The 17499-nt window shown below is 36.3% G+C and overlaps 1 protein-coding gene across 1 annotated transcript in view; it reads left to right on the top strand.

Annotated features, from left to right (window-relative positions):
* Positions 1-14940, top strand: part of ERP44 (endoplasmic reticulum protein 44) — a 49545-nt gene extending 34605 nt beyond the window's left edge. Inside the window, exons 6-12 of the mRNA XM_075212706.1 lie at positions 1038-1153; positions 1288-1345; positions 5220-5336; positions 6322-6433; positions 10008-10149; positions 12244-12346; positions 14515-14940. Of these exons, the coding sequence (XP_075068807.1) occupies positions 1038-1153; positions 1288-1345; positions 5220-5336; positions 6322-6433; positions 10008-10149; positions 12244-12346; positions 14515-14619 (753 nt within the window). The 3' untranslated portion in view covers positions 14620-14940. The remainder of the gene's footprint in view (positions 1-1037; positions 1154-1287; positions 1346-5219; positions 5337-6321; positions 6434-10007; positions 10150-12243; positions 12347-14514) is intronic.
* Positions 14941-17499: the final 2559 nt, after the last annotated feature.

The following is a 17499-nucleotide window of genomic DNA, read 5'->3' as shown; positions in this document are numbered from 1 at the left end:
TCCATATCACATGAAAATACCCCCCTACACTTACATTAAACCCCCTTTTTCCCCCTCCACCACACTTATATTAAAAGTCCCTCCAAGCCTCTGTTTACAAAGGAACTATTGTACGTATACAGTAAATCCCCCCACTTACATTAAAAGCACATGTGACCCCCCCCCCTACACACACACACACACACACACACACACACACACACACACACATCTACTCACTTCATCTAGTGCTGTGTCTTGTGTCCTCCTGCTGCACACATAAGACATGCAGGCAGTGGGAGAGAAAGTGGCGGGAACACACAGCAGGGGAGAGAGGGGTGGGGACACACAGCAGGGGACTGATGGCTGTGAATAGTGCAGACAAACAATTTGCACACAAGCTGCAAAGTGACTGGTCTTGGGGGCTGGGTTCAGCCACCTCAAGCATACAGTGCCCCAGGCTGGGAGTGGGGGGGAAGGGTTCCAGGCACTAGGAAATGCCCCTGGGTTTGCCTATGAGCTGGTAGACATTTTTCTATGGTGAAAGGGTGTGGGTTGGGAACTTATAGGAGGAAGGGGATGTTCAAGAAGTGGTGGGGCCCTGCTTGTTTCATTTGTACTGGGCCCCATCATTTTTGATGGCAGCATCTGTCACCAAGGAGGCAGTGGAGATCACCAAGGGAAAGTGGAGATGTCAACAGCAATGCCAGTGGAACTTGCGGATCCAGCAGCTGAGCTAATATTCAGTAGATGTTCAAAACAGCCCTGTCCTTGGTGTGATGATACTCCTCTGCACTAAAAAGTATGTGTGTATATGTATATATTAGATGATTATGAGTAAGGCACAGAATTGATCTAAAATTGATCCATCTCATTTGTCATTAACAGTGAATTTAAATGTAAAAATGAATTTTGCAGTTTGTAGTCATTTTGTTGTGTTTTGTGAAGTTTTTCGAAAGATCAAATTTAATAATTTTACAAAGAAATTAACAAAAACCAGGAAAACAATAACAGGCAACTAAAATATTTATTTCTGGTTTTTTTTTTCTTCCTTGCAGCGCAGCAAAAGAACAATAATTGGCTTTTTTGAAACTAAAGATTCTGACAACTACAGAACATTTGAGAAAGTAGCAAATATTTTGCATGACGATTGTGTTTTTCTTACTGCTGTTGGGTAAGCGCCATTTGGTATAATTTTGTTGATTTTTATATTAAATTTATTTACACTTATGCATAATGTGTTTTTGTTTTTTTTCCTTTTTTTCTCTTTTGTTTTTCTTCTTTCTTTTTTATACTTCTCTTCTTTAGGGACAGTTCAAAACCTGAGAGATATAGTGGAGATAATGTAATCTACAGGCCCATTGGGGTAAGTGTGTTTTGTTTTATTACACACTTAACTATAGTTGCTTACATAACTTATAAAATACATAGCAAACCAAGTGTGACTTCATTTAGTTTTAACTTGGTTAAGGGAAACCATAAAACCTTTATCTTGGCATGACAAGAAGCCTGGTCTCCCTAGTTATGATACTCATTTTGTCTAGATATTTTCACTAGGCTGTAAACGTACCATACAATATTTGGCAGCTTGTGCAATATCCACCGATTGTGGACTGAAAAAGGGTGTGATGTCCATTGATGAATATGTTGGAAAATATAGGTCAAAAGATGACAGCTGTTGACATATGTGTTTAAGGCGGGGGGGTCTTCTTACAACAGCATTACAGGCTCTGCAGCCAAACTAAAATGTAAATGAGAGCTATTCCATTATCACTGTAATGTAGCTTCTCCTTAAAGGAACACTCAGGTAATGAATAAACATAGCTTTTTAGTATTTAGCATAGCACCAACTATTGCTGTTATGTATCATGCTTGCTTAAATCACAATGTGTGATGGCTGAACATGGCTGTTTCCCAAACCATTCTTTAATTAACCTGAAGCCAATTGTGACTTAAAAAAAATGCTCAAAGCCATTACTAGTACAGTTTTTGTTTATATTATATTATATAAGTGAATCCCATTTTTTTGTGTCAAACAAAACCGTGCACAATGACACTTCAAGCCAATATAAGCACATCACATTCATATACACAATATATTGAGTGGCCTGTGCTAAGAGTAACTTTTCAATTAATTGTGCTCACTATAATTGTGCTTGTCCACACAGGTGTCTTTGGTTTGTTTGTTTTTTCTCAAGTGTTGTAAAGACATTTATATACTTCGATGCAACTAAACAGCATCTAAACCTTACGCTTCACCGAACTTTAAAAGAAAAATGTGTGAAAGTGGTGTCATTTTTCATCCTCCTAAACACTGCAAACACAAAACCAACTGATCATAGAGTTTAAAAACAATTGAAGATCTATCTGTGTGTGCAAGTCCCTATAGCTGTTAGTTGCATAAATACCTTCTGTTTTAAAGAGACCACTGCTATATTTCTGCTAAAACAATACCTCACAAAACCAAAAATAAAATAATTTTTTTTTCCTTATTTAAGGAAATATAGACAATAGTATCAAAATCCTTTATTTTATTTTCTTTTAACTGAAGGTTTTATTTATTTGATGCAAAGGACATTTGGTCCTAAACTACCTTACCAAATTCTTAATGGTTGCACAGTAGCTGACTGTGAACAATAGCAACTGATAAGAACATAAAAACATGCAGTGTGTGTGTGTAATTTAAAACATTTTTAGTGTAAGAACCATATGAAATGGACTGTTTTTAGTGTAGCATGTAAAATGGTGTCGGTCTAAATTGCTGTCATTTCTAATATTTGTCTAAATCCTAAAGCTGTCTAAATATTAGCACCCTGCAATACCATGGTTGTATTTACACACACAACTCTGCAACAAAGTAAATATTTAGTGTGCATGGCACTGCAAATAAGTTGGCTGTGTGTCCTTTTCCCTATAAGAAATGAAGAAGCCAATGTTAATTGGCAAATTGTTTTGTAAGATCCTTTCAAAGTCTTTCTCTACAGTCATGGGCAAAAGTTTTGAGAATGACACAAATATTTGTTTTCACAAAGCTTGCTGCTTCAGTGTTTTTAGACAGATGTTGCTATGGTATACTGAAGTAAAATTACAAGCATTTCATAAGTGTCAAAGACTTTTATTGATAATTATATCAAGTTTATGCAATGAGTCAATATTTGCAGTATTGACCCTTCTTTTTGAAAACCTCTGCAATTCGCCCTGGGATACTGTCAATCAACTTCTGGGCCACATACTGACTTGCTTGGAGTTTGTCAGAATGTGTGGGTTATTGTTTGTCCACCCACCTTTTGAGGATTGACCACAAATTCTCAATGGGATTAAGGTCTGGGGAGTTTCGTGGACCCAAAATTTTGATGTTTTGATACCTAAGCCACATAGTTATCACTATTGCCTTATGGCAAGGTGCTCCATCATGCTGGTAAAGGCATTGTTCGTCACCAAACTGTTTTTGGATGGTTGGGAGAAGTTGCTCTTGGAGGATATTGTGGTACAATTCTTAATTCATGGCTGTGTTCTTAGGCAAAATTGTGAGTGAGCCCACTCCCTTGGCTGAGAAGCAACCCCACACATGAATGGTGACAGGATGCTTTACTGTTGTCATGACACAGGACTGATGGTAGCGATCACATTTCCTTCTACAGCTATGCGATTTTCCAGATGCCCCAAACAATCTGAAGGTGGATTCATCAGAGAAAATGACTTTACCCCAGTCCTCAGCAGTCCAATCCCTGCTCCTTTTTCAGAATATCAGTCTGTCCCTGATGGTTTTCTGGCCTTCTTGACACTAGGCCATCCTCCAAAAGTCTTTTCCTCACTGTGCATGTAGATGCACTCACACCTGCCTGCTGCCATTCCTGAGCAAGCTCTGCACTGGTGGTGCCCCGATCCTGCAGCTGAATCAACTTTAGGAGACTGTCATGGTGCTTGCTGGACATTCTTGGGCGCCCTGAAGCCACCTTCACAACTATTGAACCTCTCTCCTTGAAGTTATTGATGATCTGATAAATGGTTGATTTGGATGCAATCTTACTAGCAACAATATCCTTGCCTATGAAGCCTTTTTTGTGCAAAGCAATGAGGACTGCACGTGTTTCCTTGCAGTTAACAGAGGAAGAACAACGATTTCAAGCACCACCCTCCTTTTAAAGCTTCCAGTCTGTTGTTCTAACACAATCAGCATGACAGAATGATCTCCAGCCTTGTCCTCGTTAACACTCTCACCTGTGTTAACAAGAGAATCACTGACCTGTTGTCAGCTGGTTCTCTTGTGGCAGGACTGAAATGCAGTGTAAATGTTGTTTTTGGGATAAATTTCATTGTCATGGAAAAGAGGGAATTTGAAAATAATTGCAATTCATCTGAGCACTTTTCACGACATTCTGGAGTATATGTAACTTGCTATCATAAAACTGAGGCAGCAGTCTTTGTGAAAAATATTTGTGTCATTCTCAACTTTTGGCCATGACTGTAAATGAATATATATAATTTCAGTAAATGTAAATGTGTCTGTTTCTGAGTGGTTACAATAAAAAAACAACAACATATTGAATGATGGCTGGTGCCCAGAAATGAGGCACTGTAACCCATAGCAACCGTTGATTTTTCCAGCATTACTTTCTTGTGCACCCATTCTTACCATTTGTGAAACCACGCAATGCGATATTTTAGACTTGAGTGAATATAACAGAGGGACACGTGATCCATTGCTTTATCTGTATACTTTGAAATTTCTCACTGCCTTATAGTTTATTAGTATTTTATTTGTGCGTTTGTTATTGTATGCCGTGCATATTTATGTTATTAGAAACATGGTTACATAAGGGTTAAACCATTGGTGTATGCGTGTTTAATGCTATCAAATCTGTCCTGTTTAATCCAGGGATAACAATTATCAGGCTCACTAGACTCCTAGGCACCTTCTTTACAGGGAGTCAACAGTCCCCAGTCACCATGGGAAAGGACACTTGGGGTTATGACTTATCACTGACCCACCAATCATACCCTGGCAACCACCCACAGTCCACCCAACATTCGCTCCACCACCATGGAAATTTTAAAGGGGAGATAATACATCCTCGCATTAATAATTAAAATATAACTTAGAAATGTATTGGATAGTTATGACAAATATACGTCAAGAATTTTCCTATCTCTCAGTTGTTAGGGTACTTTTGTCAAGTAGTACAACTTTTGGTATATAAGGATGTAAAATTCAGGTGAACTAATGAATTTGTTTGCAGGAACACGCTCCAGATATGGTGTATTTGGGTTCGCTAACCAACTTTGATCTGGCCTATGCTTGGACACAAGATAAATGTGTGCCTCTTGTACGAGAAATAACATTTGAAAATGGAGAGGTACGAAGTTCCCAGCTTTGTGTGTTGTCTTTTTGTATTGTACTGAGTTGTAATCCTCTTTCTCCTCCCCTCACTCCTTTTTCTACATGTTTCATGCCATACACTTTGACACATATTCTAGTGCTCTTGCAACATTTTATAGTTTATTTTGCTTCAAGAAAGAAAAAATGGCTGGTGTCAGTGTAAATAGACAATTTGTGTCCCTCTGTTCCCTAGACAACTTGTATATCCTGGCCCTTATTATAAAATCTAGTAGAATATCATCATTCCTATACTGCATCCAAATAACCTCTATGGCAAGAAACATAGCAAATTACCTCTTGTCTACACTATAACTCCTCCTAATAAATGTATTTTGCACGGTCTCCTTTTTATATGGGTCGGAAAGAAACATAAGATACAACTTTGTCTATTTTCAATATGCGGTTCAGTGATGTAAAAATGAAAACTGAAAAAAATGATCATTTATACAATTTGGGGTCAATCGGGGTGTTTTATACAGTTGTTCTATCTCCTTTCTTTATTTGATTCTTTTGGTGTGACATAACCTGTCTGTCCACAGGAAATGTTATGAAGTTAGTGTTCACTTACAGCGGTGACTAGAACTTTCAAGACTGTAATTGTGGTCATTTTAGATATTGAGTAATACTACAATTTCTGTATATTTTTGCCATAAGTATTAAACTGGACATTTAGGCTGTTATAAAAGGACTACAATGCAATCCAAAGATTTATTTATTTATTTATTTATTTATTTATTTGCTTGTTTCCTTTTAGTGTCTGCCTGCTGAATCCAGAGATTATTATTTATTTATCTGTTTGTCAGGAGTAGTGGATTATAAACTGTGTTACTATATAATTCATCTGAATCTGTGGTGTATGTGACAATTTGTTTCTAGGATATGGGTTTTTATTGTTTTTGTTTTTTTGTTTCTTTTTGTTTTTTATTGTTCTTTTATTTATATACACTTTCTTTCATTTTCAGGAGTTGACCGAAGAAGGCCTTCCATTTCTTATTCTTTTCCATATGAAAGATGATTCTGAAAGCTTAGAGAGATTCCAACAAGAAGTTGCTCGACAGCTAATTACTGAAAAGGGTATGTTTTTTTCCCCCATAATGTTTACTTAAAGTTCTATTTTATTTTAATGTGTTTCCAGTATCCATTTATAATACATAAACTCTAAAGCCAATAAACCTAATAAATAAGATGTCCTTACATTAAATAACTTAAATCCAGCCTTATTGGAATATCCATGAAACCACATTAAAACTGCTATTGAAAAAAACTCCCATGTTTGTTTTGGCTAATACCTTATCTTACACAGATATCTCCGATTCACAGGCTTAAATTAAAGTTTTGTTTTTGTTTGTTTTGTTTTTATCCTAAATTCTTAAATATTGAAATATTAGAATGTTTAATCAGTCTCGCAGTATTAAAGCCACGCTGCTGCTATGGTAATATTGAGGTGAATGACAATTAATAAGTGAAGGGTTTTTCCTTTAGTAGAATAATTAGTGGACAAGCTAATTATGTGAATGATTGATTAAGGAAATCCTGAAAACATTGTTTGTTTCCTTTCTTTTCTTTTTCATATTATTATTATATTAAGTGGCATTATAAAAAGCACTTAACTGGAGACTGAAATCCCTTATTGGAAGTTTCTGGATGACTATTAAATCCTTTATCCTATTTTCTTGGCTTAGTGCAGTGGTTCCCAAACTTTTTCAGTTTGCGCCACCCTTAGTGTCTCCATAATTTTTTTTCAAGGCACCCTTCCAAAATAATTACCAGGCAGTCCCGTTTTTTAAGTATTTGAGTCAAAATAACGTATTCAGTATTTAGGTCAGAACAGAAATACTTAGTAAGTTGTTTGCAAAAATAATACACATAAATCCAAGGGGAAAGAATATTTTTATATATTTTTTTTTCAATTATATTTCTGTCCAAGAATTATTTACAGCTAATATTAAGAGGAATAAGATCACACAATAAAATAACATGTACAAAAATCATCACACTGTGCCCCTTCATCCACACACACGCTCTGCCCCTCTTCATCCACACACACGCTCTGCCCCTCTTCATCCACACACACGCTCTGCCCCTCTTCATTCTTTTGCCCCTCCATTGCGGTTTCCTTTCACCTTTCCCTCCGTTTCTTTACTTGCCATACTTGGCCTTCTTTCTTCTATTTTTTATGTCTTCTCTTCTATCTTCTTACCAATGCGGCACCCGGGACCCAGCATCCTTCTGTCTCCTGCCGCTTCTCACTGAATATGTCGGGCGTGATGATGTCACGCCTGACATTCAGAGAGAAGCGCGGAGGATGCTGGGTCCCGGGCACCACCGGATTGGTAAGTTTTTTTTGTTTTTGTCTTTTGTCCCCTGGCAGTGGGACCCCTAGGAGCCGCGGCGCACACTTTGGGAACCCACTGGCTTAGTGTAAACATCTGTTCTGGGAAAATATTTTTTGTTTACTCAAGTGAAGTTTTCTTTTTATAGGGATATAAATAAATGCACTTTACTCAAAGTCTTCTGGACACTTTTTTGCCTCTATTCTATACTAAAAAAAAACATTTGTAAAAGATTACAGGGCCAGCAGCCAAAACAAAAATTCAACTTCTGAACCTATCTGTCATTGACCGCTAGGTCTGGAGATGGATGTGGTGTAGAGTGGGATTTCCTTTTCTATTGAATGTTAATAAATGTTATATAGCATTAAGGGGTTTAAAATGGTGGCCACTCACTCCAATCAACAGAGCTATCTGTGGATCCTGGATGTCTTCAACAGCATTGTGTTCTAATGAGGGAGCCAAGAACTGTTGAGTTTGGTTGCTGGCTTCACATTTGCTGTACAGTGTTCAAAGTACTATATAAATAGGGGAGACATATAGCTGTTTCATGTGACTATTAGGACTGGGGGGTTATGTATTAGATACAGCCTTATCTATTCAAGGCTGTCATCAATACTAAATTGGTCCACGTAAGATATAGAGAACCAATAAATTAGATAATTCAGTACATATCTGTTATCACTGTTATCAATAATCACTGAGTTACTGTGATTATTGTTTACTGTACTGTGCTGTCTCACCTCGTATTGTAATCTCGTTTGTCCCTGTACGGCGCTACAGACACCTAGTGGCGCCCTATAAATAAAAATTAATAATAATAATAATAATATCTGTAGCATTTTGAATATCTTGTATATATTCGGCTTCTGTTGCCAGAAGGAGAATTCATTCAATTGCTGAGAATAACTACATTTAATTCCTGAGAATAACACAAAAGGGTAAATGTATCAATCAGCGGTAATCTAAAATCGGCGATTTGTCATCGGTAATTAAAAACGGCAGTTCTATTAAGGACTAACCCACAGTGCTTTTGCCTTTTGATAACATTGCTTTTTTTAAATAACCCCAGCAAATCTCCAAAAACAACAGTTTTAAATAACCACCAATTGATATATTTACCATGTAGTATCATATATGGTTTTCAATGAATGGACTAATACAAGAAATTTGTGAAGATGAGGGAGAGGAAAGGAAAAATTATCTGGAGGTTGCAAATGTCTTAGGTTCACTGAGACCTGATAATTAGGAATATCCTGCTAACTTCTTGACATTCTTTCATGTAAATTGCCTGCTTTAGTTGTTCTCAAGAATTTGTATTCCACTAAAAGATAAGATTACAAGCAGTGGTTCCCAAACTGTGCGCCTAGGAGATCTCACAGGGGTGCCTCGGCCAGGGCCAGTGGTAAGCAAATCGGGGGACTACTTGGTACTTATTTAGGCTTAGTGGTGGCTTGAAAATTTTTGGGAGACCCTAAGGGTGCTTTTGAACTGAAAAAGTTTGGAATCCACTGGATTACAAGCGTTGACTGTAGTAACTTGTGCACATTAGTACATCTGTATTTGTGCAGAGCATTATAAGTACATATGACTTTACACTAGACCAAATGATGCTATTTGTGCTGCCCCTTGTTCTGCACAGCAGTTGGTTTTTATTTATCTGTTAGTTTGTTTTGTTTTTTAACTACATGGACAAAGAAAATTTTAAGTAATGCCCAGGTACCTTGTTTGTAATATCATATGGAGAGCCTTAGACTATTTTTTGTTTTTAGAATTATTGCACTGTTCATTTGTTTTGTTTTTGTTTACTGAGTCTTATATTTTTGTTTTTGTCTGTTAGGTTTTTTCAATTCCTATTAAAATATTGTATTATATAGAGAACACCTGCAACTATCGCCAGACACCTTGGAGCAGGACTGGACAACCTGTGGCTATCAGGTGTTGTGAACTACAAGCCCCAGCAAGCTCTACCAGCCGATAGCTGGCACAATATGCTAGGACTTGTAGTTTCATCATCTGGAGAGCCACAGGTTGTCCAGGCCTGCTCTATAGCCTGTATGTTGACAGATACAAACAGAAAGAAAAAACTAAATATGCCACATTACACTACATTTTGCTTAATAGAAGAAAGGTTCATAATAGTTACCCTTAAATTGGAAGCTTTGAAAACCATTGTTTCTTTGATTTTAAAACAGATTAAAAATAAAAACAGAATTGCAGAGCAATGTAAATTTGTGTCCTCTTATATATGTACAGTGTAACTCAGATTTTATTCCTCAATAAAACAAAATTTTTTTTTTTATATTTTCTTTATACAGGAACAATAAATTTTTTGCATGCGGACTGTGACAAGTTTAGACATCCTCTCTTGCACATTCAGAAAACTCCTGGAGATTGCCCTGTTATAGCGATTGATAGTTTTAGGCACATGTATGTCTTTTCAGATTTTAAAGATATTTCGTAAGTATATTTTTTTACTCTTATTTGTTATTTTATATTATAAAACAAGCTCATTCCATATTAAATACTATTTCACTTGGTATTAAGATACCCACACAAAATCACTGAGTTCATAGACCATAAGCTATCGGAAATTCGGATCAATCTGATAAATTACCTATAGAGACTGGCTGCAAATTATTTCATCCAGTGAATCTGCCAATGTAAGTAGTCATCCATCCACTTTGCCCAATTCGGCCATTAATGTGCTTGACCAAACATTTAGTCGCTTGTTGCCTCAGTCCATGTATGTGGAGTTTAGTATGTATTTTAGCTTTTATATATGTCCGTATTTGGATCACCATGCATGATCATCATGACGATAGATTTTCTCATCTTCTATTGCTGGTATAACTTTGTATTTGTCTAGTATAATGCTGTATGATGAGACCGAAAATGAATGATGTAGAAGTGATTTAAGAGAATAGATATATTTTGCTCTTGTGCTTTTCTAGTATGCTAATGTATACAATTCTTAGCAACGTTGACTGCAAAATGAAAACGGGGGGGATTCAAGTACAAAATAAATATGCACAGTGTGTCTCCGGAACGCCGTGGGGACACCTCGTGCATATTTTTGTGTGAAATATTTACTTGTTTTTCCTCGCGCCCTATTGTGCTGTAAGCAAAAATGAGCAGATATTTTTACCTTACTAACCGTAAAAATGTGCAGCCGTGATGTTCTCAGGAACATCGCGGCTAATTGAATCTCCCCCTTTTATATTTTTCAACTGCTGTTGAATGTGGGGTTTTCAGTGTACTGTAGGTATCAGACTGGGGGGCATAATGTTATGGTGGCACTAAGCTGTGTATGGTGGGCACAAGATTGTTATTCTGAGGGCATAGAACTGTAGGGCATGGGGCTGTAGTGGCATAGGGCTGTTTATGGTGGAAATTGGTATTTTTATGAACAGCATTTACTTTTTGCCATGCTATGCCCACTTTGCAGTTCTCTTCATTATTTTCATATCGTGCATATGGTTTATTGTGTAGTGCTGCATCATGCTCTCCGACACTCCCGTCTTGTAGGTCTGAAAAACTGTGGTTCCTCTACCTGAGAAATTGGATAGTAATAGTCTAAGGGAAACTCTTAACAGCATTAGGCAGCATTGTGTGAAAGTATACCCCTCAGGGATATATATGCAGTAATAATGCCTGTAGCACTAAGCCTGCAAAACTAGAAAAGACATCCTTGAGAGGACCTCCAAAAAATATTGTCAAAATATATATCTCTAGTTTCTTTTCTTTTTTTTTTAATATTAAAACTTGTTTGAAAAAGTGTAAATTAACAACCATTTAATACTCGGCTACAAGAATGCATCATATGTGGTTTTCCTGAATTGGACCTATTCGTACAAGGTTGCGCTTTCATTTCCTTAAAAGCTTATGTATATTCTTAAAATGCTTAAATTCCTTTTTTTAAATTTCCCATTTAATGCATAGATTCTCTGCTGACTTATATCTATGTCAAAGCATGTACTGAATTAATATCGATCTGCTTAAAAACATACAGGAGGTGAATAATTAAGTTAGTGGGTCTGACATGCAACAATCTGAGCATTAGAATGTTTACAGCAGCACAGAATCTTTTGAGACACGTGTGCTAATCCCAAGCCTTGCCATGTGCTTCAGGACTGCATGAAATGTTGTACACCACCCCCAACTATGCAACGGTGGTACACTGCATAATTTGTCTCTCTTGGTTGCTTTTTTTTTCTTTGCAAGTTTGGGCATGTACTCGCACTGCATTCCATCATATTTGTACATTCAATGTTCACTTAATTAATCTAACTATTACTTTTGTAGGATATTTTTGCATAGAATTTTTTTCACTTTTCCTTATCAAATGTTCTATTTTAGTTTTACTTTACCTGACGAAATATTCATAAGGACTGGTAATTTTTAATATATGTCCCTTGCATTGACTGACTATCCATGGGTCCAGTGTTTGGTTTTTTTTTGTTGTTGTTTGTTATTGCCGCAGTACAATGTTTACTAATCTAAATTTCTATTTTTGTACTTTTTTTTTAATCTTTTTTTTTTTTTTTTAATTAGAATTCCGGGTAGACTAAAACAATTTGTTTTAGATTTACACTCTGGAAAATTGCATAGAGAATTCCACCATGGACCTGACCCAACTGATGTTGCTCCAGGACAGGTATTTTGGTTATATATTATAGTACTTTTAGTAAAACAAAATACTTTGAAATACAGTAAATGGCAGGATTGCTGTTTAACCCTGCTCCCTTTATACATCATGATGTTTTGAAATGTCATATGTTAGTGACACACCACATATTGACATTTGAAATGTTATAATGAAGGAAGGGGGAATGATCACACTCCTGGACATGTGGCAGTTGTTCCATTTGTACAGGTTGTGGCGTCAGGAGCCAAACCACACTTACATCTGAACCCTGTTTGTACCCTGTGCAAGCAGCCTAGTCCTTTGATGGTGTGGTTCCTTCCACATTGTGATGGGAAGTCCATAGTGACATCATTAGGGATTCTGATAGCCAGGTCTGGGTCCTTGTTTAAAGGGACTGTAACCTAAAGAAATGATTTGTTTAATTTTGCCTAGCATAGGTAAACATACCATACATAATAGCTTTGTTACCCTATGTGACGGCTGCAAGCAAGCTCAAGGGGCTGCATCTGCTGTCTTACTTGTTCTGTCACTTTTTATAGTTATTTATGGCCCAAAATGAGGCCATTCACCTCATCCAATGTAATTACACATATCCCTTGTCATATAGTCATGTGCCCAATCCTTTACTGTGAGAGTATTCTCATCTCAATAAGACTGATAGGAGATCTGTGTGAAGATAAAGGGATTATGGGAATAAGACAAGTAATTGAAATGATGAGCTCTATAAGCTGAATAGCACCTTCATATAATGCATTCAATGCTATATACATAAGAGAAATAGAAAATGGAGAACAACTCCCTCAGACCTTGTTTGTAAACTGAAGAACTACCAAATATATTTCAGATTTATTTTCTTGGTGTTCACAGACTAAGTAAAAGGAACTATGGGAAAATTTGTGGAGAAGTGTATTTTTTGTGATTTTTGTCTGTTATTCCTTAATATTTGTAAAATAAAAATGGATCTATTTTAATATGCTACCAAAAGAAAATTCTATATGTTCCAAAGACCATATGAGATTTGTTTGGGTGAATTAAGAAGTGCTTAGATTATCCAGCACAAAATCTTAAAGACGACTCTCCAGTCGTGGTTTACACATACGTAAAGGATTAAAGGGAAATATTCCCACCTATCTGTAAGGTTATTTATTTTTTTCATCTATAAATCCTAATTGTAACACAGCCTTTAATTAAATAGGTGTAATTAAATATTTCTCATTGCTGTCTGACTTACCTGCTAAGTGTGGGACATACATTGCTGTAAAGCCTACTTTACATGTCACTCGGCCCCCATAGTGGCCATTAGGAGGCATCTAGCTCACGTGTAAATTCATCTAATAAATTGGTATACCCATGAGTCACAATCATGCCCCGGTTATAATCTGTGTTTCCTGCATTAATGAGATAATCTAGTATAACGGAACATATCTGCCACAGCTCCCTAGTGTAATAGCATATGTGTCTGTTTCATAGATTGGATGTCCGACATCCAAGATTGTGTTTTCATAGGTTAATACATCCTTCACAAAAAAAAAAAAGTTAAAGTAAAAAGAAAGACAAATGCATTTTATATGTGCATTGTACAATATCCCAAAGTATACACCAAACATCCCATAAAGTTATATAGTGTTTAAGAGGATCATGAAAAGTATATATTTTTTTAATTGTCACCCCTTTTCTCCTGTATTAACCCCTAAACTAAAGAGATTTACCCAACTATGTTGCAAAAAGGAAAGCAATATCTGTCCTTCAAAGAAAATATAACTCTGAATAGTTATTTTTTTTTTTATTATTTTTTTTTTTTTAACTCTACCCATGCAAGTGTTAAACGGTCATGTTGCTAAATTACAAGAATGTGGGACATCAAGAGATAGGGGTCCATGATAATACTATCTGCAAAAGGGGTAAACTGGTTATGGGCACCTGCTAGCTAGACCAACACAGTGATGTGGGAGGTTCCCTTCATATTTCAGTCTAACTATAGCCATTGGATTGTTTTCCCTTTTTATTGAGCACACATTGTAGATGCTATGAAGTCACAATGGAATGATCATGGGTCTAGACTTTCTTGTGATTTTTTGAAATGTAGTTAAAAACATCAGTTTAATAAATATCTTGCAAATCATGATTAAAACATTGCTTTTTTTAGTGACTGTCATTCTCTTTATCATTTACTGCAGCAATCTCAAGATTTGGCAAGTAGTCCTCCAGAGAGCTCTTTTCAGAAATTAGCCCCGAGTGAATATAGGTACACCATACTGAAAAGGGATCGTGATGAGCTTTAATCAATTAGAACTGCATTGGAAGCCTTAACAACATACTATGATCAAGTTCAGTATGGTAAAAAAAAAAGTTAGCCTATATTTTCATAATTGTATTTTTTATTTGGGATTAACAAACAGTAATGAATGGTTTATTTTTATTTGCTCCCACTGTTTGTAAATATGTCTGTTTAGTGATTTCTGTACAAACTTTTAAATGAAAAGTAAGAAAATTTAATTCTGAAACGAACAGTCCTGTTTCATAACTCATACAAAAGTGTCCTGGAAATATACATAAGCTGTTAAATTGCACTTCCCTCATTAAATTGGATTTTTTGGATGTTTTCTGTGAAGTTGATGTCTTTCTTTTCATTAAGCATAGAAGAGAAGCCAAAATGCAGATGTGTGTCATCAAATGCTTTTCCATACATTGACAAAATTGGTTTCTGCACTGAGAGTTCTGCATCAGTATTGCCTTTCCAGATATTTACTAAACTGAACTATTGGAAAAGTTTGCTATTTTTCAGAAATTTTAGTTTGGGTTACTAAAAAGTGATGTCTATGTTCTATACCAATGTTAAAAGAACACCTTTTACTTTTACAGATTAATGGACTCAGAAAATTAAATATTATCCTTCATCAATTAAGATTTTAAAAATACAGCATGTGCCTCAGTCATTAATTCCACTTACATACACAGTCCACATGACAATTCTAAAGTTGTTTTTTTATTTTTTTTTGTGTCCCCTCTATCATCTTTGTTCTAAACCGAAATCTACAAAATATGAATCATGGAAGAGATATTCTAATGAGTCTATAAGGGTTAAACAATAAAAAAAAAAAATTTGATGACAAACTAATTGCCAGTACGCATTTATTGTTTTAAGAAATTGAGGCTACTATAAAAATCTTCTAAAACAGATGACTTGAAGGGCTTCAATTTGTTGTAAGAAATTACACTCTGAATATTGTAATTCCACTTTTTCCAATGGCTAAAATTGTAATGTGATCTGCTTTGAGTACATTCTGTGCACAGTAATTGCCCATGCAGTAAAAATACGTTATAGTGATGATCCCACACAAAAGCTGCAGCTAGAACCAGGCTATGACTGGCTGGGCTGGTCACACTATAACAGGGAAATCTGCAGCGTGGGGTCCCCCTGCTATAGTGTGACACAGCTTGTTCTGCACAGGGACCGAATTCTTTAGGTAATAAAGAAAACAATAACACCTTCCTTGTTCATGCATGGAAACCTATTTTTTCCTTGCTATTCAAATTTCTGTTTCATTTCATCCATATGGAATATAACCATATAAGGATTAGCAATTTGTTGACCACATGCTACCCATAGAGAAAAATAAAAATTAACAGTAGGCCCATTTTAAAGTGTGGATTATTTTCATCTTCAGAAAAAAATGTATGACTTTAGGATCTCCAATTAAAAAGTGTGTTTTCAAGAGAGAGTCTGTTTAGGGAGATGACATGGTAATGTTCCTTTTCTAGTCTCCAATCTATCCATTAATTGTAATCATCCATCTTATGGGAAACAGCAAGTCTCTTGTTTTACACCAGATCTAGCACCATGAGCCCTGCTCATCTTGATACCACGAAACATACGACATACTGTACATTTTATTCGGTACCTGAAGTAGAATCTTTGTAACAAAAAACATGTAACTGTTACTGTAAAGCAACGGGTATGGTGTTACAACCCCTTAATCTACTCCATACCTGAACTGTACTTTTTAGCCATGTTGTTATCGGGAAGCATCAGTGATGGAACTATAACATCTCCTTGGAAAAGTACTTCAGTGGTTAAATTCCACCTCCACAGGGAACACTCAGGAGTTGAGTGAATTAAGCTATCAATGTTATTTCTGTTTGCTCCCTATTGTCCACTAGTGAGCTCTACAGGCAACCAGGAGCCAGGCCCAGCAGGTGTCACCCGAGGGAAGACACCTGGGGAGGTAGGGGGCTGGATAATATGAGAAGCCCACCAATCGAGACCTTTTGCAACTCCCCTGGGCAGGCAGTTTCCAAGATGGGATTATGAGGTGATAAAAGATGCTACCCTGGAGCTGGACATGTATGTGACTGACTTTGGCCAAGATGTGATGCTCTGCTAGAGATGTGCTGTGGAACCTATCTTTATTTGAACTGATTTCCTCACTTGTTGGACCTGCTATCGTTAAGGGGCCGTGCTGTATTTAATCCTGTTCTGCAGAATAAATCATCCTTCTATTTTTCCTCTAATACCGTGTCTAATGTAACTGTGAAGATACGTGGTTCCCAAATCACTCAGTCATATTAGGATGAAGTTTGAGATGTGCCCTGTCCCTGAGAATTTAACAAGCCAGATTATTAATCTTTTTTAACATGGTTTAACTTTATATAACTTTTCTATTTGACCAAAACATATACCTTAATAAAAGGAAAACCCTCAAAGAATCCCTAAAAAGGGATAGGGTATCACATTGCAAATGAATGCAATTAGCCTCGTTATTTAAGATTGTTCCGTGGAAAGGAACTGAAAGAACTCTAAATTCAGTATTGGAGGTTCATTTTTATCTGCTTTTGAAATAAATAGAAGTAAATTATACTGCAAAAAGTATCTATTATGTATACCCACTGTGATACCTGGGACAAGATTACTATATCTAGCAAATGCTGTTAACTACAAAACTACCTGATTGTTATATGTACTCTGATGTATTGATAATTGGCCATTGGCAAACCCATTTCAATAGGGAAACTCGCATCCCCTTCATTTTTAGTAATCAAGATGTAAATTAAGGTGTATGCAAGCAATAATTGAAAAGAGAAGGTGCAAACAAACTAATAATGAGGGAGGGGTTGATAGTAGGGAGTGTTTTGGGGTGAAATTTGTTGATATGCACATTCCA

This window comes from Mixophyes fleayi, chromosome 5, assembly GCF_038048845.1.
Source record: "Mixophyes fleayi isolate aMixFle1 chromosome 5, aMixFle1.hap1, whole genome shotgun sequence".
Classification (NCBI taxonomy): domain Eukaryota; kingdom Metazoa; phylum Chordata; class Amphibia; order Anura; family Limnodynastidae; genus Mixophyes; species Mixophyes fleayi.
This window is presented reverse-complemented; position numbering and strand designations above follow the sequence as displayed.